General features: G+C 46.1%; 1 protein-coding gene across 1 annotated transcript in view; it reads right to left on the reverse strand.

Annotated features, from left to right (window-relative positions):
* The window catches only part of LOC138246914 (uncharacterized), an 89,166-nt gene extending 67,496 nt beyond the window's left edge, over window positions 1–21,670 (reverse strand). The window contains exons 1-2 of the mRNA XM_069201661.1: window positions 21,594–21,670; window positions 6,208–6,485 (exon numbers count right to left, since the gene is read on the reverse strand). Coding sequence (XP_069057762.1) covers window positions 6,208–6,485; window positions 21,594–21,670 — 355 coding nt within the window. The remainder of the gene's footprint in view (window positions 1–6,207; window positions 6,486–21,593) is intronic.
* Between the last annotated feature and the right edge of the window lie 2,335 nt (window positions 21,671–24,005).

The following is a 24,005-nucleotide window of genomic DNA, read 5'->3' on the forward strand; positions in this document are numbered from 1 at the left end:
TACAAGGTCACATAGGTTTGGGGTCCATTCGTGGTTCGCATTCCACTTTTGGAGTATATGGTTTGTGTTGCCCCTATCCCTATGTGTCCCCATTGCATCCTATTGTAACTATACATTGTTTGCACTGTTTTCTAAGACTATACTGCATATTTTTGGTATTGTGTACATATATCTTGTGTATATTTGCTATCCTCATACTGAGGGTACACTCTGAGATACTTTGACATATTGTCATAAAAATAAAGTACCTTTATTTTTAGTATATCTGTGTATTGTGTTTTCTTATGATATTGTGCAAGTGACACTAGTGGTACTGTAGGAGCTTCACTCGTCTCCTAGTTCAGCCTAAGCTGCTCTGCTAAGCTACCATTATCTATCAGCCTATGCTGCTAGACACCCTATACACTAATAAGGGATAACTGGGCCTGGTGCAAGGTGCAAGTACCCCTTGGTACTCACTACAAGCCAGTCCAGCCTCCTACAGAGGTATCACTGAAAAGTGATATAAAGGGGGTCATTCTAACCCTTGCGGTCGGCGACCGCCAGGGCTAAAATGACGGAAGCACCGCCAACAGGCTGGCGGTGCTTCCCAGACCATTCTGACCGCGGCAGTAAAGCAGCGGTCAGAAAAGGGGATCCGGCATTTCCCCTTGCTGGGCTGAATCTCCATGGCGGCGCTGCAAGCAGCGCCGCCATGGAGATTCCGACCCCCTTCCCGCCATCCTGTTCCTGGCGGTTTTTACCGCCAGGAACAGGATGGTGGGAACGGGTGTCGTGGGGCCCCTGGAGGCCCCTGCACTGCCCATGCCACTGGCATGGGCAGTGCAGTGGCCCCCTAACAGGGCCCCAGCATGATTTTCACTGTCTGCTTAGCAGACAGTGAAAATCGCGACGGGTGCAACTGCACCCGTCGCACCCCTGCAACACCGCCGGCTCCATTCGGAGCCGGCTTCAGTGTTGCAGGGCCTGTCCCGCTGGGCCGGCGGGCGCTCCCTGGCGGGCGCCCGCCGGCCCAGCGGGAAAGTCAGAATGGCCTCCGCGGTCTTCTGACCGCGGAGCGGCCATTTGGCGGTTCCCGCCAGGCGGGTGGGTCAGAATGACCCTCAAAGTGTCTTAAGTCTTTTTAAAGCAAACAATGTCTCTTAAGCACAAAGTACCTGGTTCGCGTGATAAAGCTACACAATGGGCTGCAGAGGAGGAGAAGTGTGGAAACAAAGGGAGTGTGCATCGATTTCTCGGGCCGCACACGGTGATGCGTCATTTAGTTTCAATTCAGGGACGGCTGTGCGTCGATTTCCGGCGCTCGGTCGTGGATCCTCTTCAGCTTGCAGGGTTTTCAGACTCCCCAGGGTCTCTTTGTGGAATCCTGGGCTTGTGGAGCGAAGTCACAAGCGCTGCGTCGTTCCGGTGGGCGTTGCATGGAAGTTTCTGCTGCACGGCAGGCGCTGCATTGATTTCCCCACTGAAAGTCGGGCCGCGTCCTCCCACGTCAGCTGTGCATCGATCCGGTGGGCCCTGCATCGAAGTTCCGGTCGCAATGCAGGCGCTGCGTCGATCTTCTCCTTGCAAAGTCGGGCTGCATCGTTCCGGTTCGGCGTGCAGTGAATTTCTCACCGCGGGGCAGGCTGTGCGGCGGTTTTAACAAGCTGTGTGTTGAATTTTCACCGCACAAGGAGTTCAGTTGCAAGAGAGATGTCTTTTTGGTCCTGAGACTTCAGGGAACAGGAGGCAAGCTCTATCCAAGCCCTTGGAGAGCACTTCTTCACCACAGCCAGGGAGCAGCAAAGCAGCAGTGCAACAGCAAGGCAGCAGTCCTTCACAGAAAGCAGTCAGTTGAGTCCTTTGGGAAGCCAGGCAGTTCTACTTGGCAGGATGCAGGTTCTGGTTACAGGTTTTTTCTCCAGGAAGTATCTGAGTTGGAAGGGGCAGAGGCCCTGTTTATATGCCCAAATGTGCCTTTGAAGTGGGGGAGACTTCAAAGAGTGGCTTAGAAGTGCACCAGGTTCCCTTTGAGTTCAATCCTATCTGCCAGGGTCCCAGTAGGGGGTGTGGCAGTCCTTTGTGTGAGAGCATGACCTCCGCCCTCCCAGCCCAGGAAGACCCATTCAAAATGCAGATGGTTGCCAGTGAGGCTGAGTATCCTGTGCTTGGGGTGTGTCTGAGTGAATGCACAAGGAGCTGTCAACTAAACCCAGCCAGACGTGGATTGTAAGGCAAAGAAAGATTTAAGTGCAGAGAAATGCTCACTTTCTAAAAGTGACATATCTAAAATAGTTATATGAAATCCAACTTCACCAGTCAGCAGGATTTGATATCACCATTCTTGCCATACTAAATATGACCGTCCTACTCCTCTCAGATCAGCAGCTACCACTCATTATAGGAGGACAGCCCCAATGTTAGCCCATGAAGGGAGCAGACTTCACAGCAGTGTAAAAACGAATTTGAGAAATATACACTACCAGGACATGTAAACTACATAGGTACATGTCCTGCCTTTGCCTACACAGCACCCTGCCCTGTGGGTTACCTAGGGCATACCTTAGGGGTGTCATATGTGGAAAAGGGGCATGTTTTAGGCTTGGCAAGTACTTGGCCTGAGACAAGGTTAAGGGGCTACTTAAGTGGGTGGCACAACCAGTGCTGCAGGCCCACTAGTAGCATGTAATCTACAGGCCCTGGGCACATATACTGAACAGTACTAGGGTCTCATGAGTAAATTAAATAGTCCAGTTCGGTATGATCCAATGTTACCATGTTTAAAGGGGGAGAGTATATGCACTTTAGCACTGGTTAGCAGTGGCAAAGTGCGCAGAGTCTAAAACTCAACAAAAACAGTGTCCAAAAAGTGGAGGGAGGCAGGCAAAAGTTTAGGGGTGACCACCCTAAGGCTGTCAGCTGTAATAATCTACTACTGAAACATTAATTTCATGCACTGATGTCTACTAGTGCTGGGCCGACTGACTAAATGGTCCTTTGGAAATATAGGCCACATACTAAAATAATATTGCCAATGTTACAAACGTAGAAAAGGTGTTGAGTTGTGCAACACTTTTCCTTAAAAAAAGGTGAAAAATCAATGAAATGCAAAATAAATAATACCTAGGCCCATGCTTAAACTTCAGCCATGCCCAACACTTTAAAATGTTTAAATCAAATATCAAATTAAAGTCCAAAGAAATACTGATGCATGCCCAAGCAAACAAACAACAGCCTTATACAGTAGTTTTTGAACTTACTTGTGTGATTCAACAAAAACAAAGACCTTACCCAAAGGTATAACAAGGAGACAAAAAGAGTGATCCTTCGATATTGAAATTCAAGAGAAAAGTGACCAGGTGATGGGCAAAGCACTGGGAGAAGCCTGCTAGACAGGAACAGGAAGTTGGAGTCTCTGGCACACTTCATTCCTGTTTGAAAAAAAAGGCTTCTCAATCTGAAAAACAAATTGCAGGGTCCATTGGAGAAAAAAATCTAGTAAAAAACTCTTTTTGACTAAATTTATTGGCTCTGGTGTAGAAAATCTACTTCAGAAGTAAGTTTGCACTCACAAGCGACCCTGTTTTGCCAATCAGTGCGGCTGTAAGCAACACGATCAAAGAGCACCAAAACCCAATCTGGGGAGCGTGAACAAACTCTGCTCCGTGCTAAGTGCAGAATTCGGGAAATCTGCACTCTTCCATGTAGTGCAAAGTGCCCGAACTCCGCAAACTCTGATGGCGGAGTGTAATTCTACGCTCAGGCCTACTGTGTACGAGTGAATGTGGATGCGGTCTGCTCTCCTTGCTGCAAGCCGCTCCTATTTTCATTGTAGTGCTTGCACGGTATGCCCTCCATATTGTCCTCAGAGGAACATGGTCCGTTATCTTTAAATTAAATAAAAACAGTTTCCCAAAATCAAAGACGAAATCAGTCCTGCGAGGCAGGTGGCCGGGGGCCCTCTTACCCCAAGCTAGGTCCATATGAGACATGTGTGACCTGAACCATAGCCAGTTTTAACATACTTACATGGACGCTTTTGTACTTAAATTTTTTATACTGCATGTTACTGCACGCCTGCAGGCACAGAGATGGCTGGAGTTGTGAACCCACTTTTCTTTTTATGTTTTTTATTTTAGTTTTTAGGTCTTCTGTGCCGTGGCTGCAGTTAAACATTGACCGGCACTGCCCTTCCTGAGGTGACATGAATTTTATTGCCTTGCAGGGAGAGGCAAGGCTTGTCTGGGACACGAATGGGCTACGGCTGCACTATAACACGAATAGCTAGGTGGCTGTTTTTTGTTATATAAATGTTAAATTGAAACACGAGTGCCTTCACTATAGTCCCTGTTGCTCCATGTCTACATTCAGCAGCGTAATCTTTTTTTTTTTTATTTACTTTTTTCATGCCCCCACTATCTGCAATCCCTCTTCTAAAGCTCACTCCCACCCCCCACTGTTTCTGTGCACTACTTGCTTACCCCTTTGTTGTTTGTGTGCTATATTTTAATACTACACAGGCAGTCACAAGTGCAGTTTACTAGGAGGCACTAATGATATGATTCCAATTGTGCAGCAGGTGCAGTGACACAGTGCCCAAAATCTCTAGGAACCCCTCTAAACACCAATTATTGCTATATTTCACTACTAAACAGGCAGTCACAAGAGTGGTTACCTTGCAGACATTGGGGTCATGATTTGAATGCTGCAGCAGTTCCGGTGGCACCGGGGCACAACGTTGACAGAACTTCTCTAAACACCAATTATTGCTATAGTTTACTAATAAACAGACAGTCACAATTGTGGTTACCTTGCATTTAAAAGGGGTTTGATTTGAATGGTGCAGCAGGTGCAGTGGCACTCTACTAACTACACATTACTGTATTCGTATACACTGTCATGTTAAATAAGGTGCAAAATACGAGTCTGGAACCCCAGGATATTAATTCAATAAACCTCACATCATAAGCAACTATTAACAGTTCATCAAATGTAAAACAAACATTAACATAACCTTTTTCTAATATTTATAATCCTGTTAGTAAAGTAAAATGTAAAACAAAAAACAAAGGCAAAACCTATTGGGTTTGCCAATGCTTCTTTAGTAACCATCGATTCTATGGTCCATTATTATGAACTACACCCATGGAAGAAGGTTGAAGTTTATTACTCGCTCCATATGTCCATTTTTTTAGTTCTTTTTTTTTATATATATATTTTATTAATGCATGTTCAGCTCTACTGGGATTTTCAAGTTGTAACAGGAATACTAATACACTTTGGGCCAGATGCAGGAAAATTGCAAATTGCGACTTGCAATTTGCAAGTCCTTCCGACTCGCAAATTGCAAGTCGCAATTTGCAATGCAGAACGGTGTCTCAGACACCATCTGCGAGTCGGTATGGGGTCGCAGAGACCCACCTCATTAATATTAAGGAGGTGGGTCGCAAATTGCGGCCCCATAGCGACCATGGGTACTCGCAAACATGGAGGCCTGCTGTAGTCAGCAGACCTCCATGTTCCTGACTGCTTTTAAATAAAGCAGTTTTTTTTTTTTTTAAGTGTAGCCCGTTATCCTTAAAGGAAAACGAGCTGCACTTTTTAAAAAAACGAAACCTTTCGTTTCGGTATTTTTTCAGGGCAGGTAGTGGTCCCTTGGACCACTACCTGCCCTGAAAAAATATTTGTGGGTCCTTTCACAAAGTGGAAGGGGTCCCATGGGGACCCCTTCCAATTTGCGATTGGGTTACCATCCACTTCAAGTGGATGGTAACTGCGACTCCATTCGGTCGCAAATGGAATTGCATTCCATTGCGACTCGCAAATAGGAAGGGAACACCCCTTCCTATTTGCGAGTCGGAAATGCATTTTGCGAGTCGATCCCGACTCGCAAAATGCATTTCTGCATAGCAAAGAGGCTTTTGCGCCTCGCAAACGGCGATTTTCGCCGTTTGCGACGCGCAAATCCTTTGCTACATCTGGCCCTATAAAACGTAATATTCCAGCACTTGTTTTGAGTGACAAAAGCAGTAGGGCAAAGTGGGGGTTTGGTTAAGTCTTCAAGTGAGTATCACGAAATCAGTGCACTGATGCTAATATTTACCATCCCTGTAAAGGTTTTTGTTTTACTATTCATGACGGCTTTGCATGTCAGTAAACGTCTCCATTGTACTCAAAGTATGTTTATGTCTGTATTTATATAGCCCAGCTGTACTAATTGCAGATTACCTATGTTCTGGATGTTGCCCCAGCCAGTGACGGAGCAGTTCAGTCCTGACTTCAGCTGGGCTGAGGCCGGTGGCAAGCAGACAGGGTAGATGAAACGCGTAAAATTGACACGGGTCTGCAGCTCCACCAGGGCGATGTCTCCACTAGACGTCGAGATTCCGGCGTATCTATCGTGGACGATCACTTGCTTCACGCCCACGATCAGCGCGTTGGGGCCGGTGAGATTGGAGAGATCGTGCATCCCGAGGCGTACAAGGTACAGGAAGGCATTGATAGGCCTAATAGACAGGACAGAATACACAAACGAGTTGGATTTTTGTGCAGCTTTGTGATGCAAGCGTTTCTGTGACATTGACAAGCTGATTTTTTAAATTGTTTATGCTTAGATCTCACAAATGGAAACATGGATAATTTAAGTAACAGGGAATGATGATGAAATAAACTGCTTTAGTTGTCAAAGTATCTACAATTTCTCTTTTTTGTGACATATATATTACTTCTTTTTAGATCCTGCATAGGGTTGGGTTATGATCAGTATGTCTGCATGGGTTACGTTTATTTCCCTTTGGAGTCTGCCATTCTTCAAGTCGAGGCTATTTCGTGGTTTTAATTGTGATTGTGTCTGACTGAGTTTCTTTATATTTGTCAATCAGCCGGATTCCTTCATAGAGAAACTAGGTGCAGGCAATCATATCTGTACAATTCGATAGTAGCTACCTGCTGATTACTGTTTGAAAGAAGAAAAACAGGCATTGGCAAATCCAATAGGTCTCACCAATGTGTGAATTGCTATTAGCTCTGTTGGAGTGAAGTGGCTTTGAGTAAAGTGTGGAGTAGAGGTGAATTGAGTGGAGTAGAATCGAGTGGAGTGTACTGCTTTGGCGTAGACTTGAGGGGAATGGTGTGGAGTATGTGGCATCACACAGCATGGCATGGAGTGGAGTGGCGTGGTTGAATGGAGTGCTGGGGCATGGAGTCAAGTGGAGTGGTATGGAGTGGCATTGAGTGGATCTGAGTGGAGCAGAGTGGCACTGAGTGGAGCGGAGTGGCATTGAGTGTAGTCGAGTGGAGTGGAGGGGCACTGGGTTGAGTGTAGTGGCATTGAGTAGAGTACAGTGGAGTGGAGTAGCATGGAGTGGAGTAACGTGGAGTGGTGTGGAATTGAGTTGAGTGGATTGGAGGGCTGTGGAGTGGAGTGGCATGGAGCGGAGTGGAGTGGCACTGAGTGGAGAGGAGTGGCCTGGACTATTACCCAAGATGCCACTGAACTGCCCTATAGCACTTCAAAGCCTAGTGCTATATGAATGCAATTTAATGCAATATGTTACCAACTATCTCACCCTATGATCTATGTAAACATCTGATGCCCTTGATCCAATGCAGGAACTTGTTAGTTTGTACAATGCTTCTGCAGGAACTGGTTTGCTTACAATAAAATGCATTTTAGGCGAGGAGGGGCTACTGGGAGAGGGTGCAACACATTGTGTACCATTTGGGTATAAAGGGGATGCAGTCAGTTGGCGGCAGTGTTGTGAAGCTAGATGCCTGAGTGGTGGGGTGGTAGGTAGTATGGGAAAAAAGCAACAAGGAGAATGGGGTGGGAGGGGAAGAAGAAGAGTGAGAAGCGGACTGACACTAATTAAGATGAATCAATCTGTGCTTGCTCTATGTTCCACTGAAAAAAAAAGGAAGTGACGTCGGTACATGCTGGCCAATTCGGAGGCAGCAAAGAAGAGTGACAATGATGCCAATGAACGGTAAGCAATAAGCGGGCTCCAAGTCCTTTGTTGTATACAATATTCTCCTCAGAAAGCAGCACATGTGCTGTCGGCAAGCAAGACCTGAAAAATGATGAATGGACTGGATGTATTAATCTCAGTGAATGGTAACTACTGTAGGCCACTTTCCAGCCCATTGTTTATTTTATTTTATTTTTGCTCACTGTTCCACTAGAGACAGGGACCACCCCATGCAAATCATAACTGGCCCTGTTCCAAAAGAGGAGTCCAAGCCGAACTGCTGGGCTCAGCCTCCTCTGCCTGGTAACACAAGCAAGCTTAAGGACTGGAGTGCTTGTCTTCTCTTTTGGGTGTCCTAGCATAATCACTCCAGAATAAAGCAGTATAACCAGCACTCCCTAACTCTAACTGTGCAACATTACCACTTCATACCAATGTGAAAGCACACTCCAACATTATAACAAGCATTACTACTTTAGCTCAATGTAGCACAATCACACAATAATTCTACTAGCAAAAGTGCAGTAACAGTACAACCACAATTATACCAGAAATCAGAACCTCTGAAGCTCCACACTACTAACCACCATATTTGCGTTTTGTACTTAAAAGCACGATACTAACAATTCAATACTATGCTACCACTACTGCACTAATATTTCTACCATTATACTACCACTCCTGTCAAAATAGTACCAACAACCCACACTACTCTACATTCCCCACTAGAACACTATCCCTCACAGTATTGTATTACCTTCTATTAGTACACTGCGGCATATCTTTACCACACTATTATCTCTTACCACAAAACTACCACATTCAAGGAATAATATTTTGTAATACAGGATGACTATCATCCAATAGCACCCATTATCACACTGTATTACTGTTGTAGTATGTCTCAGCACAATGATATCAAACCCCACCACACTACCAACGCGTTAGCATCACGTCGCTACCCCCATGAATGGCCCTTTCACCCTAGCTCTGCAATACCATACCACTCCATGACACTATCACTCCCATAACCATGTACTACTATTCTGAGCTCCAAAACACCATCCAACAACACTCTATCCCTGCACTTTAATACCAGCCTACACCATTGCCTTCCCCCCCACACAGCTGCATCACTACTCCAACCACTACACTACTGACCCTGACTGCATTAATAATATATAACACTGAGCCTGGCCACCACACTTCCATCTACAAACACCAGACTACCACCTCTTAGCACCTGACTACCACACCACCTCACTGCCACCCGAAACCAGGCTAACATTTCCACCACTCACTACAATATCACAGCATGAACCTACAAACTTCCACCAATAAAGCACCACTGTGATTAGTGTTCTTCCAACTTCAATCACTATAGCACCCCCACACTAACCTTTTTTGAATGCTTTCCAACACAGTTCTATGACCCCTAGACATGCACTGCCGCTCCAGTCACTACCTGGCTGTCCTCACAACTGCACTACTACTCAGCAGTGCTCCAATACTGTACCTGACCTCTGTCCCACCCCCATAATACTATCTCAAGTATTTACATAACAGTACTGAAACACCCATATCACATTGAAACACTCCCACCTCCAAAAGCACTTTACCAATACACATTGTTGCACTAAAACCTCACAACTCAGCATCACCAGTGCATAGCACAGCACCTCAGCTCCAAACTACTGCCCCAGCACCATACTGCCAAGCACGTATACCAAATTATCATCCCAGAACCACACTATCAACCCAGATCTGACCTTTCATCTTTGCCATAATCTCACATCCACACTATACAACAGTGCCACTGTGATGATCAAAGCGGCACCAAGTGCGCTGAAATGCACTGTAACCTCTGGCAGACTGAGACACAGTTCTATAATGATCTTATTCTCTTTTGAGTGTGTGGTCTCTCTGTATGCTTGAATGGTGCGTGGGAGGTGGGACACAGACCTGGAGAACCTTCTACCATAATGACTGACTATGAAAGAGACTTCCTCACAGCTGAATGTGTGAGTGGGGTGACCCAGGATGAAATGTGTATGCTTTCAGAGGCCAACCAACCACTGGATTTAGTAAATGTGTGGGTTAGAAATTGCATTTGAATTGAGGAGCTAGCTGGTAGCAAAGTCATGGTTTCTGGTATAATGAAGCTCACACATATAGGACCAGCAGTCGAACAAAGCAGCAAAAAATCCTTCTTCTGCATGTGTATACCTTCAGTGAGGCCCTATATCACTGTGCTAAATGTAGTCCTTGAATATTTTATTTCCTTTTTTCAGTCTTTACTTAACAGTAACATACTGATGAGTTTTCAATGAGATACTTTAAGTTTATTTAAATAGTGATATTCAATTATCACTGAGGGTACCTTTTGAGATCATTACTGTTGCAAGGAGAATGTCCCCTGCACAGCAGCAACCCATCCTTAAGCGTGGAAGGGCCACACCGCTCCACCTTTTTCCTGACATAAAGAACGTTTGTCAGGCTGACAAAAAGTCAGCCTGACAGACAGTCTTTGTGTTCCAATCAAGCAGGCAGGTGCTATACAGTTTCTAGATGCACAAGCGCCTGGCTACTTGAGCTGAACTTTGCCGGACTAAAGATGTCACAGCCCTTGTGGGCATGACATTTTCAGCATGGCAAAGCACCTCGAGGCCCTCCTCCTTGTAAAGAAGTTCCCAGAGCCCAGTGCCTCTCACTGACACCTTGTCACAGAGTGTAGTGGGGTAAACAACTCCTATTGACCCCAACCCTCTGTGTGATGAGGTAAGGACTGCCACCTCCTCTCACTAGCTGACCTAAGGTCAGTCAATGAAAGGAGGGAGCAGCCTCAACCCTCCTGGAACCTCGGAGACATCTCTCCAGAGACGCATTACAAGGTAAGTGCTATGTTTTTATTTAATGTTTGGTGTGTGCGTGCATGTATAAATGTATGCGTATATGTGAGTGCATGATGCAAATGGGTGTGCATGTGCATGAGTGCATGTGAATGCCGGGGAGTGAATGAGTCTGCACATGTGTGACCCCTATACCCCCCTTCTATGCTCTAATTACTAACCAAATCTGCCCCAAACTGGTGCATAGTTGTGTTGTCCTGAGTACCATACTGCGAGAATCTGGTGTCCTTTTTTTTCATTTTGGCGCTAACCTGACGCTAACCTAATGTGTGTTCTGAGGTTAGGCTTGCTCCTTGATATGTGTGAGACCCCGGACCTGCTCTGTCACATGGAATACCAAGCATGCCCGCATTTTGCTGACAGTGAACTACTGTGCCTGTCATGGGTTTAGCATATAGAATGGTAATGGCAGCATACCATGTTTTGTAAATCAATGGTTGTAACCAGACCTTTTTATCTGTGTCACTGGAGTGGATGCCTACTGGTTCACTTGTATAAAGTTCTGCTTCTATTCACTGACCCAGATCTTAGCATTAACCTCCCAACTATATGTTGTGCTTGTTTGTACATAACACCTGTGTGTTGCATGCATTGTGTGTTTGAGTGAGCCAGATGAGTGGAACCTTCTGAGATCTATTTTTGGATACCCCTGGCCTATTCCTTTGCCCAAGATAAAGGTGGCATTGTTTTCCCAGGCAGTGGAAGTGTATCGCTGATATTCTCAAAGCTGGAGGGAGGAGACTTAGCCAAATTATGAAGAAAATTCAAACAAGGATCCTTTAGAAATTCAATTAGGCTTTTTGAAGAGAAGTGCTGCTGATTAGTCTTCCTGTAACACTATTCAGTTATTGTGTTGCTGCTTTCCTTAGAGCCCTGTAACTCTTTGTCACCACTAATACTGAGAGCCAATTGTGGAAGTGTTTCTACTTGGACCAGATTGCTGATCACTATCAGGACATATCCAGGGACATCAGAAACAAATAACCACAGCCCATAGGACTGAGCCTCAGTGACCCCTGTGTGCCCTGGGCCTTGAACGGGGTCTAACAATAAAGTTTCACTTTCACTAACACTATGAAGAGGAATTTCATCTTGCTAGTTGGTGATGTTTTTGCTACAGATCAATTTAAATGATAATATATCCAAGTATCTATTCCATCAAGGAAGTAAAATCCCCTGGTACAGAACAGTGACCCAGAAGCTTACATCTGTGCTTGTGCTGTTTGGTGCATATTGCATGCATCACTGTTTACAATGTGGGCCTGGCTATGGCAACATCATGCATTAAGGCGGCTGTTAAAGATCAGTTGCTAACTGCCTTCCCTGTTAACATTTCATCATATGCAGGCAGATGCTTACCACATTGTTATTTCACACAGTTGGTTTCATGCCGACCTTGGGCATTCTACAATTTCCATTGCAAACTCTTGCCACAATTTGTGGTTTGTAACCTATCCTTATTGTAACAAAATGGTGGGTATAACAAAAAAGTTGGGCAAATACTGCAAGCATTGTCACAGCGAAGCTGAGTGTGGATTTAAGACTTCTGACTTTGTTGAAGAAAAGTATCCTCGGACATGACCCATACAACTGTTGTCCACCCACATGTTTATCCTGCCCTTGATGTGCAGAACAACCTGTGACTCGCGCCCTACCATACACACTTTTGTCCTCAAAAATTTTACTGCAAATATTACATTGATATTATCAATGATGTTATCAAAGATGTCATAGGTGTTGCAATTTGTTGGGCAATAAACAGTGCATGGCGAGGGTGTGAGTTATAGTTACTTTAGGGCACAAGTTATAGTTACTTGACATATCTCTAACTATAACAGGTGAACCTCTGTGGTTTTGTACGTTTAAAATGTGAGCCTAACTATAATGTCCCAGTAATCTCTGTTTTTTTAAGCGAAATTCAATGTTTCTTTAAAATTCTTTTCCTAACTGTAGCGTCCCTGTAACCTTTAGTTTTTCAATTAATTTCTATGTTTTTTATTAAGTAAAGTAATTTTAATTACTATACGTTAATTCAACCTCTGCCACCTATAATCACCCAGCCTCTCTTCGCACACGGAGGGGGTTGGGCACGAGGCCTTGGCCTGCAGCCAGGCCTTACAACCACCCCCCTACAACTACCCTACTCCGCATTGCGCACAGCCTTTGACCAAGCATGGAGAGGTTGGGTGTAAGTAGCAGATGGCAAGAAAAAAACCACTTGTCACAGTTACTACATGAGATATTGCACTCAAAGAAGGCAAGGATGCAAACACCTCCATCAAGGATTACAGATAAGGTTTCAGGGTGGAAATGCAGAGAAAACACTCTTGCTGTGCCTTGGCCATGCGTAAGAAGATAGGCTGATTAGTACCATACAGAAGCGGAGCTTCAATGCAGGCACCTACGTTGTTTGTAGGTGTAAGTGCTTACTGCTGAGGTTACATTTCTCTAAAAAAGCATTGTGCCAGAATGAATCCTATCATGCATATTTATCCAAGAAGAGGCCATCATTATCTGCCAAATGTTTACCTATCTGCCAAATGTTTATCTACTGGCTAATTAGTGAGTGCTACCTCCTTGGGTAAATGTATAGTACATCTTCTACACTACAGCTGTGCGAAGGACGTTAAGTAAATGACCCGGTGTGTTTGTAAAATTGCTGATGTGATTTTCCTTGAGCCTCTTCATCAGATAATTTTCAAGGTAAAACTGTAACTCTGCAGTTCCAATTTTCAAATTATGTTTTTTTTATTTTTTTTATTTTTGTGGCGACTTCTGTGGGAACCAGCATTGCTCCTGCAAGCACGGAGCTGCTTTAAATATTTTCTTGCAGAGAAACAGATGAAAACTCAGCTTTTTGCGAGCAGGAGCTGCTTGAAAGCTCCCCCTTGCAGAAAGCAGAGTTATGTTTGCTTTTGCTTGGTGGGAGTTGTCAGCTCCCACTAAGCAAAAGCAAACAGCTACCTACTGAGGGTGGACACCTCAGGAGGAAGCAAGAGCCACCCCTGGGTAGTGGCGGTCCCCAGGGCCATCTATCGCTCCACAATGGTGGCCCCATGCCCCACAGCCCCCCCTCCATCTTTATAATTTAGCCCAAGCAGGTGGTGGTCCCTGGCACTGGGGGGTCTAAGTCACACACCCTGATTTACTTTAATTTATGTCCTGGGGAGCTGTCAGACCCTGGGGCCTGGAAATCCGTTGGACCCCCCCCCCACACTATTTTAAAAGCATTTTGCCCTGGGGAGCTGTTGCTCCCCATGGTGCGGTGGGGCTTTGTGGATCCCCCACATATAGCACAAATTTAGCCCCAGGGACATGGCAATCCCCAGGGCCAGGAGGTCTGCAGGATCCCCCTACTATTATAAATGTATCTTGGCCTGAGGAGGTGGTGGTCCCTGAGGTGGGGGGGGTCACGTTGCCCTCCTGCATATTATTGTCTCTTAGCCCCAAGGAGTTAGTGGTCCCTAGGGCTACTATAAAGCCTAGGAGGAGACCCGAGCACCCACCTCCATTTATCAGCACCCAATGCTCCTGGGAATTCCGAGGGGCAGAATAAAAAATAAGGACGACAGACCACGCTACTTTTTCTTAAAAAAATCTCAGAAAAATCTGCGGATCTGCCCACAGATTTTTCTGATTTTGCTTAAAGAAAAATGCTTCTTAGCCCTCGTGGGGTCCCTGCGGTCTCCTGGACCAAGGAAAGGGGCTCAAGGTATCCCTACCCTGGCCCTTTTTCTTTTTTGTAAGGTTTTTTGTGGGACTCCACTGAAGCGGAGTCCCAAAATGGCTGCCAACACTTTCTTGATAAAGTGTTGGCAGCCAATCAGATATCAGTACGTATTCTCTGCGTCCCTAGATATCTATATTTTTTAACCTTTAATATCTTAGAAACTACTCAATGGATTTACACCAGATCACAAAAAGCACAATCTGTGTACCAGTACCTAGCTTCCTGCTAAGTTTGGTGTAATTCTGTTCATCAGTTCGGGCTGTAGGCGTGTCCAAAGACCCTATGGGAAAATGAATTGGGAAAACACGTTTTGGGGGTCCCCTTTTTTCTCAGGCCCGCTTGATAAATCACCCCAAAACTTTCAAGGCAGCAACTGAGCTGACTGTCATATCAGTTGTGAAAATTTTGTTAAGATTCATCAAGCGGCGTCAAAAATATTTTCAAAACAAAAAAATGCTCTTCCAATGAAAACCAGGTGCTAACCGCAAGTAGGTATATATCTATATACATATATATGAACATATATGTCGTTTTTTAAATTCATTCATTATTTTTAATTTGTTAACTTATTTATTAAGCAAATAATTTTACATTATTGTTTTGAAAAAGTTTATTTTATGAGCGGTTGCTTCGTAAAACTGTGGAAAATATGGCCCTCATTATGACATTGGTGGTAAATGCTGCTTACCGCCACTGTGATGGCCGCCAACATACCGCTGCTGTGGCAAATATCCGTTCACCATATTATGACACACACACACACCAATCCGACAGCATACAGCCACATACACAAATCCACCAGCCCAAAGGTCAGTGATAAAGTGGAGGTACCGACACCCATACCGTTACACCAACAAAACAACGACCATCACATTATGACCCACGAATCATCACGGCGGACATTCAATAGCGGTAAACCATTGGGGGTACATACCGCCGTGCTCAGAATGGACACCCACATACAAAACAACACTCAATGTAGTGTTTTAGCCAATACTAAAAACACACACCTGAACTTAATACACACACCACACCCACACCACGATAAAACACACACCCACATTACCCACAACCCTTTACGAATACAAATCATTGCCACAAGACTGACACCAAGACCACTGCGAAAACTAGACATACACCAATTACACCCATACATCCCTCTCGCACCCCAGATCACACAGCCCACCACATTACTCAAAACATTCTCACCAACACACACCACACAACACCCATGTCCCCACAAAGCAACCCTGTTTCTCTGATGAGGAGTTAAGGGTCATGGTGGAGGAAATTGTCAGGGTAGAGCCACAGATGTTTGGAGCACAAGTACAGCAGATATCCATTGCAAGGAAGATGGAGCTATGGCGGAGAATCGTGGACAGGGTGAACTCCGTGGGACAGCACCCAAGAACAAGGGACGACATCAGGAAGAGGTGGAACGACCTACGGGGTAAGGTACCTTCCATAGCAGCAAGGCACCAGCTCACCATAAAGAGGACTGGCGGTGGACCTCCACCTCCTCCCCCCCACAGCTCACAGCATGGGAGGAGAAAGTCTTGGCAATACTGCATCCTGAGGGACTCACTGGAGTAGCCAGAGGACTGGACACTGGTAAGTCAACAATTACCACTTAACACCTCCCGTACCTGCATGCCATCTCACACCCTCACCCTCAGTCCCATCACTCCACTACATCCCACATACTGCACCTACACATCTGACTAACCCCGATGCCAAGCCTTGCATGCTATGCCAAAGCATGGACAGCCCTCACAGCCCTCCATAGACACCCATTGCCAAAGCATGCACAGCACAGGGAAACTAACATTCCCACAATACATCACCATACACAAGCAAAAGGTGACAGGGCAACACCAACGATAGAGGGGCAGCCAGGGATGTACAATATGTCACACAAATGAAGCATAATACATCAGTTACATCCCCACAGGTACCCTGGATAATGTCAGCGGAGAGGAGGTGCCACGGCTATCCAGTCCACCAACAGAAGATGCCCCCAGTAATGACAGTAAACTCTAGACTTCTGGATCTGGATGACCTACCTGGCCCATCAGGGAGCACTGGACAGCCAGCCACCCAAGCCCACTCACAGTACATCACAGAGTCTCCCCCTTCAGTATCCCACACCACAGCACCCACCCAGTGTACCCACACCTCTGTCCCCAGTACACATCAATCAGCAGTGTGCCCACCTGTACAGGGACCCAAGGCTACACTTCATACCCAAGACAATCAGGGACCTGGGGTCAGTGGCAGTGGGCATACCCTTCAGGGGACAGAGGCACAGGCCAACAGGGGCACTGGGAGGCTTGCTGTGCGCCAGGGAGAGGACAGGAGCAGGGAACCGACTCTCCAGAAGGCACTCTCTGAGATCCTGAGAGCCTACCAACATTCACAGGACACGATGGGCCAGATCCTTGACAACATGAAGGAGAATAGGCGGCTGCAGGAGGGACAGTATCAGGGGATCAGGAGGACTTGCAGGTCATTAACACCACCCTGATCTCCATAGCAGGGGTGCTAGCAGACATGGCCAACATCATGAGGGAGGCAACAGCACACCAGCGGGCCCCTACCACTAGCCAGTCAATTGACCAGCCCTCCACTTTTGCTGCAGCTAGTGGGCAGGAGGCCCCACCACAGGACCCACAGGCCACGAGCACCCATCCCCCTGCAGAAGGTGAACCACCCTGCAAACTTTCCCTGCGACCCAGACAGAAGCCCGAGACACTTGCCAAGAGCCCCGCCAGGAAGTGAGACTCTTCTGATTGTCCCCCTTGTGTCCCACTCAGTCACCTTGTCCACTTTGAAATGCAGTTGCTCCCCTTCCTATGGCCACTTTAACACTGCACTTGTGCTACAAACAGACTGGAAAAATACCCTGGACTTTCCTCCATCATCACCCCATTCCATTGCACTTTCCCCTCAATTTCCTAGCACTACAATAAACACCCTTGAACACAACTTGACTCTTAGTATTTTATGTATTGAAAATGTGTATTTATGGCAACAGTCACATCTAGTGCAAATGAACTATACACTGTGGGAGCATAGAAATAACGACCTGTAGCTGTCTGTAGTCAGTCAGCACAACAGTACACAGTTGTTATATCACCATCATCTGTAAAATGACAAACCATAGGTGACAGTAAGTTGAGGTACAAAGGAAGTTAATGCCATCATGCTACAGCCACACAGAATACACCAATAGTCATAGGAATGTACAGTTGCATTGTCTCACCTTTGTGTCATTGGAAGTACTGACGGATAACTGATGTTCTGTTGTCCTCATCCTTATCCTGAGCCTCTTCATCCTCACTGTCATCAGGGTCTACTGCTTCCACAGGGGCATCTCCAGTCTCGTCCTCCCGCACAAAATGTACATGGCGTCTGAGGGCCAGGTTGTGCAACGTGCAGCATGCCACTACTATCTGGCAGACCTTCTCGGGTGAGTAGCACAGGGATCCACCTGTCAGATGGAGGCACCTGACCCTGGCCTTCAGAAGGCCGAAGGTCCTCTCGATGATCTGTCTGGTTCGCCCATGTGCCTCATTATAACATTCCTCAGCCCCTGTCCTGGCATTCCTCACAGGGGTTAGCAGCCATGATAGGGTTGGGCAGCCAGAGCCACCTGCAGGTATTGAGGGAGCACATTTAGCCTCACACAATCCAATGGGGTTAACAGCAGAAGGCATACACTAACATACAGTGGGTAGGGATCAAGGGTCACCCATTAGCCCAACCCTTTGCCTCTGTAGTTGGGCCATCACATTTGGGATGCTGCTATTCCTCAGAACAAAGGCACCATGCACCAACCCAAGATACTTAGCATTGACGTGGGAGATGTATTGGTGAGCCAGGCACAACATCTGCACATTCAGTTAGTGGAAACTCTTACGATTCCTGAACAGCTGTTCATTCTGGCAGGGGGGACAAACACAATATGTGCCCCATCAATCACCCCAATGACATTGGGGATATGTCCCATTCCATAGAATCTGGCCTTCACAGTGGCCAATTCTTTCACCTGGGGGAAAGAAATGTAGCCGCACATGTATTTTACCAGGGCAGACAACACTCTTGCCAGCATGATTGAGAACATTGGCTGTGACATTTCCGCTGCCAAGCCCACTGTCACTTGGAAGCAACCAGCTGCCAAGAAATGGAGCACTGATAGCACTTGCACAACAGGGGTGATCCCAGTTGGATGACAGATAGGTGAGATCAGGTCTGGCTCCAATTGGGCACACACCTCTGTGATTGTGGCCCTGTCCAGTCTATACATGAGGATAATGTACCTGTCCTCCAGTGCAGCTAAGTCCATAAGGGGTCTGTACACGGGGTATGTCTTCACCTCCTATTCATCCGCAGCAGTAGGTATCTAAGGGACACAAGAGTGAGTAGGCTGTCACAATTGGAACAATGGAACCACAACTGCAGTCTACTTGGTGCACTTATGTAATGGGACAGTGTTAATGGTGAGGTGTGTGCCAATCTGATCTGTGATGTTGGTAATGTCAATATGACTGTTTCCCTTCCCTGAAATAGCGACCGCCTGTCCTGTATGTAGGAACAGGTGGAAGTGAGGTAATTCCACCGACGTTGGGCGTCGTGGCAGAAGGTGGTCTTGCACCGCCGTGCAATTCCTCATTGGATAATATGGGGCTCTATCGAGTACAGTGGCCAATGGGGATCTGCGCCAGCGGTGATGGTGTACACCGCGCGGACGTGACCACCATTTTCTATCTTCTTCCTCACTTGTTTCCTGACCTTCAACAGGATAACACCTACACTACGTGTGCTGCTGTGACTTGAGTCTGGAACCTACCATGGCCCGTGTGGCGGGGAAAGGGCCCCTGCCTTCACTTCGGAGGAGTTGGAGTGACTGGTGGATGGGCTCCTACCCAGTATAGACTGCTGTATGGGCCTCCAAACCAACAGGTGAGTACACTTTGGGTATGATGCATGTGGGAAGGATGCATAGAGATGTGTGTGCAAGCATCGTGTGGGGGGTGGGGGGAATGTCTTGTTGTGGTGTACATGGTGTGCGCTGGGCAATGTGTGTGCCAATGGTGATGGAAATGGGTATGGTGGGCCATTTGTGTGACAGGCTGGACTGTTTGTTTAATGGTGTGCTCCTGTCTGTATTGCCTCTGCAGGTCAGCGCCCATCAAAAGAAGGGACTATGGCGTGCCATTGCCAAGGACGTGAGGACCCAGGGTGTCCATGGCAAGCGGAGCACCCGCTGTCGGAAATGGTGGGAGGACCTGAGACGCTGGGCACCGAAGACCGCAGAGGCACAGCTGGGGTTGGCCTCCAAACGAGGAAAGGGTGCCTGTCGGAACACGACCCCCCCTGATGGTCCGCATACTGCCGGTGGCCAATCCTGAGCTGGATGGGCGCTTGAGGGAATCACAGCAGCCACAAGAGGGTTAGTACAGTGGGTATCATTACAAATTTTGGCAGGTGGGGTGGGACCCGGGTGGTGGATGTGAGTTAGTGGGTGCCCCTAAGGCCAGGCAAGACTAGGGTAATGGGTCTATATCAAATACAGGTAACCTAGCCTGTTAGCAGTCCATTTCAGGCAGGGCATTGCGGATCCCAGGAGGGATGCTTTTGGCGGTGTGTGGCCCTCATGTTGCCTTAGCATCTAGCCATGTCACTGGCAGTGCAATGCATAGTGCTTCAGCCTGTCTCCTGTCTGTGACAGTGCTGTGTATGCCAACTGTGAGGTTGGTGCAGTCATTGACCCAGTATTTCCTTTGTCTCTCTCCCCCCTTTTTTGTTTTGTCATCCTGTCCTTGTGTGCATTAGCATCATCTGGCGGAGGAGCAGGGGCACCGGTGACAGAGGGAGCTGTATCCCACAGGACCCAGGAGGCAGAGTCTGACAACGCTGAGGGAACCAGTGGGACAGAGGGCGAGGGGAGCACCACGGCGGAGACAGGAGGTGACAACACAGACTCAGATACCTCCTCTGATACCTCCTCTGATGGAAGATCCCTGGTGGTGGCAGACACCTCTGTGACATCACCTCCATCACCACCAGCGGTCATGGGGCCCCCACCGCCAGCTGAGGAAGTACAGCCATCACCACCTGCAGAGTCTGCCCAGTAGGCACCTCATCTGCCACCACACTGCAGCCATCACCACCTGCAGAGTCTGCCCAGTAGGCACCTCCATCTGCCACCACACTGCAGTCATCACCAACTGCAGAGGCTGCCCAGGAGACACCTCCATCTGCCACCAACGTGCAGCCATCCCCACCAGCAAACGCCATGTAGGCCACCTTCCAAGGGCTGCTGTAAGAAGGGCCCCCTCCAGAACCAGTAGGCAAGTCACCCACCTAAGAGAATGTGGCCTTGCACGCCCCAGGATAGAGCAATGGGCATTTTGCCCCCTCCAGAACCAGTGGGAAAGTCACCCACTTGAAGGACTGTGGCCTTGCATTCCCCAGGACAGAGAAATAGGCATGTTGCACCCTCCAGAACCAGTGGGCAAGTCACCCACCTGAGAGACTGTGGCCTTGCGCTCCCCAGGACAGAGTAATGGGCATGGAGCCCCTCCAGAACCAGTGGGCTTGTTCCCGAATCCAGCTGAGGTGCCCCCCTCCCCCTGAAGTTCCTGCCCACTTGCAAACTGATGCCCCTGCAGAGTTCTATTCGGATGAAGTCAGGATTCAAGTTGGGCCTTGAACTGTGGCCATGTGGGCCCTTTGAACATTGAACTGTGCAGTGTCCCTTTGTGTACATGTGTACATATCTGTTTCAAGGACAATTCGATAATTTATTAGCTGTTGATACTAATACATTCACTTTCGTGCATTCCTGTTGTCCTTGCATTATTCTGCTGTGTATCGGGTGTAAATTGTTTTACGTGTGCAGCTGGACGTGTGGATGGTGTGTGTGTGGATGGTGTCTGTTGTGCGTGTGTGTGTCACTCTCATTTTCCTCCCTCCCTCCCTTGTGTGCTAGGCGGCTGTACTCACCGTTGTCGGCGGCATTGGTGTTCTAGGTGCAGCATAACGCAGAAGATCATCGGGAAAACTTGCAGTTCTGGTTCCATGTCGGCGTTGTTCTTCCCTGTGTCTCCGATGGTGAGTCTTTTCTCTTCAGTGATGTGTTTCCGCCAGGCTTTTGATGGCGTTGGTTCCTGCCCCGGATATGGTGGCGGTTTCCTGTGTCATAATAATGTGGGCGATACTTTGTCTCCCACCTTGCTGTTGGCGAATACCGCTGTGGTGAGTGTTGTTTCTGCCCTGGCGGTTGGTATGGTACATTGGCTGTCTATGGGAGTTAGCACCGCCATGGTCATAATTTGGCGGTAGTTACCGCTAGCCTGTTGGCGGTATTACCACCACTTTATCACTCATAGCCAGAGTCATAATGAGGGCCTACATGTCAATATTTGTGTTGTATGTTATGTCTAATTATATTTTATTTGCTATTTTTGTGTTCCTCATGTTTGATATCTTTATTATATTTGATGCATATTTTTATTTTTGGTAGGTTGTTTATTTTGTAGATAAGTAGGATGCAAGTGTTTTCAAATATATATTTGTTTCATTTTGATATATTGGAGCCAAAATAATATTTAAAGATTAACAGGCAAAAATGAAATTGTATATGGCTATTTAAAATGTGTGGATGTGTTAGGTTGGAAGGATCAATGGAAACCTGGGATAGTGAAGAATGCCTACAGCAAGGAAGCTGTTCTGGTGGTAAATGAGTCCAAATGTAAAGAGTGGATGATCCAAAATTCCCTTTTTTTGATAAGTGGGAGACATGAAAGTATTATCCACAAAAATCAAGTTGAGAAAAATGCATGCCTAGTCAAACAAAAATGAAATGAGCACAAATAAGTGTAAGACATAATTTGAAAGAGGTGCTGAGGAGTCTTAAATACAAGGCATAATAGAAGAAATTGAATCTTCAGAGTGGGCTTCTCCAATTGTACTGGCAAGGAAGGCAGACCAAAAGTGACGATTGTGTGTAACCCTCAGAGCTTTAAATGCCATCATTATAGCTGACTGCCATTCACTTCCCAATATCGGTGAGATTGTGGCCATATTGGTAGAGTAATTTATTGAATATCTGAACATCATTATTCAACAATGCTGAAGAATTATTGCACTTGAAATTAATTTTGTATTGTAGGTGAAGAAATATGATTCAGAGCCTTCATATCTCTGGATGATTACTCTGGCTTAAAATAAGTAACATGCGACTTTCTTTATATATTGATTCATACTGGAAGTGGTGCAAGAATGAAAAGGTAACCAGTTATATTGCAATGTTGGGAGATCTTTCTAATACTTGTGAGTTTCGAATACTGTGTGACTCTCTGATTAGAGCTAAACTTGTTAGGTGTGTTAACAATATAAGAATACAAGAAAAGTTACTCACACACAATCCAGATCTCAGGGTAGCCTTATAAATATCCAAAAGCATAGATTATACAGCTGAATGCATCACAGTAATGAAACATCCTGTGCCAGGAGAAGAAGTGCAGAAAATACAAGAATTTTAGAAGAATAAAGATGAAGCAGAAAAGGTCATGGAAATGCACAAAAAAGCACTAGCGACAAGGTCTAGGAATAAACCCAGTACGATAACCGAAAACTATAAGTCAAAATGATTTAGCTGTGGTAATAATAACCATTTAACAAATAATCCTAACTGTCCTGCTCATTTGAGTGTATGCAGAAAATGCAATACAAGGGGGCATTATTCAAAAGCATGTAAAAATTCAGACACCAAGCAAGTACATAGCATAGTAAACTTTGAATAAAACAAAGGGAAATACATCTTCCAAATTGATCCTCTTGAAACGGATTCCCAAAATATATATCCCACACGTAATGTAATTTTAAATGGTGTGGAAGTAAAAGTGTATGCAGATTTTTGCTCTACTTACACCCTTCTAGAAAGGATTGTATTGTTGGAAAAGTACACAGAGGGTAAAGGGGTTTGAACAGGGGTCATATTCTTCTAGGCGGAATAGTAACCATGTGTATTTCTTTTAATGGTAGCTTTACTTTTGGGAAGATATACATTACAGAACAGGGATCTAACTTATTAGGGTGGAGACACTAAAATTAAATGAAAATGAAGTTGGACCTAAACAACTCTGAGGAAGTTGTTCTTTGTGAGAAGTCTTTCACGGGTCAAGAAGTATGTAAAGAAAAGGTATCTTAAAGGACTTTCACCACATAAATAAAATTAAAAAAGAGAGACACTTGTTGTACACAAAGTTACACTCATTCTCCATCTTATGAAAGAGACGTTAAGAGAAGAAATCAGGAAATAGGAGGTGCAATGGGTCATTGAGCCCTTAGAAAGTTTTGACTGATTTGCTCCCATAGTAGTGACCACTAAGACTGGGGGTAAAGGAATACATC

This window comes from Pleurodeles waltl, chromosome 7 (assembly GCF_031143425.1).
Source record: "Pleurodeles waltl isolate 20211129_DDA chromosome 7, aPleWal1.hap1.20221129, whole genome shotgun sequence".
In the NCBI taxonomy this organism is placed as follows: Eukaryota; Metazoa; Chordata; class Amphibia; order Caudata; family Salamandridae; genus Pleurodeles; species Pleurodeles waltl.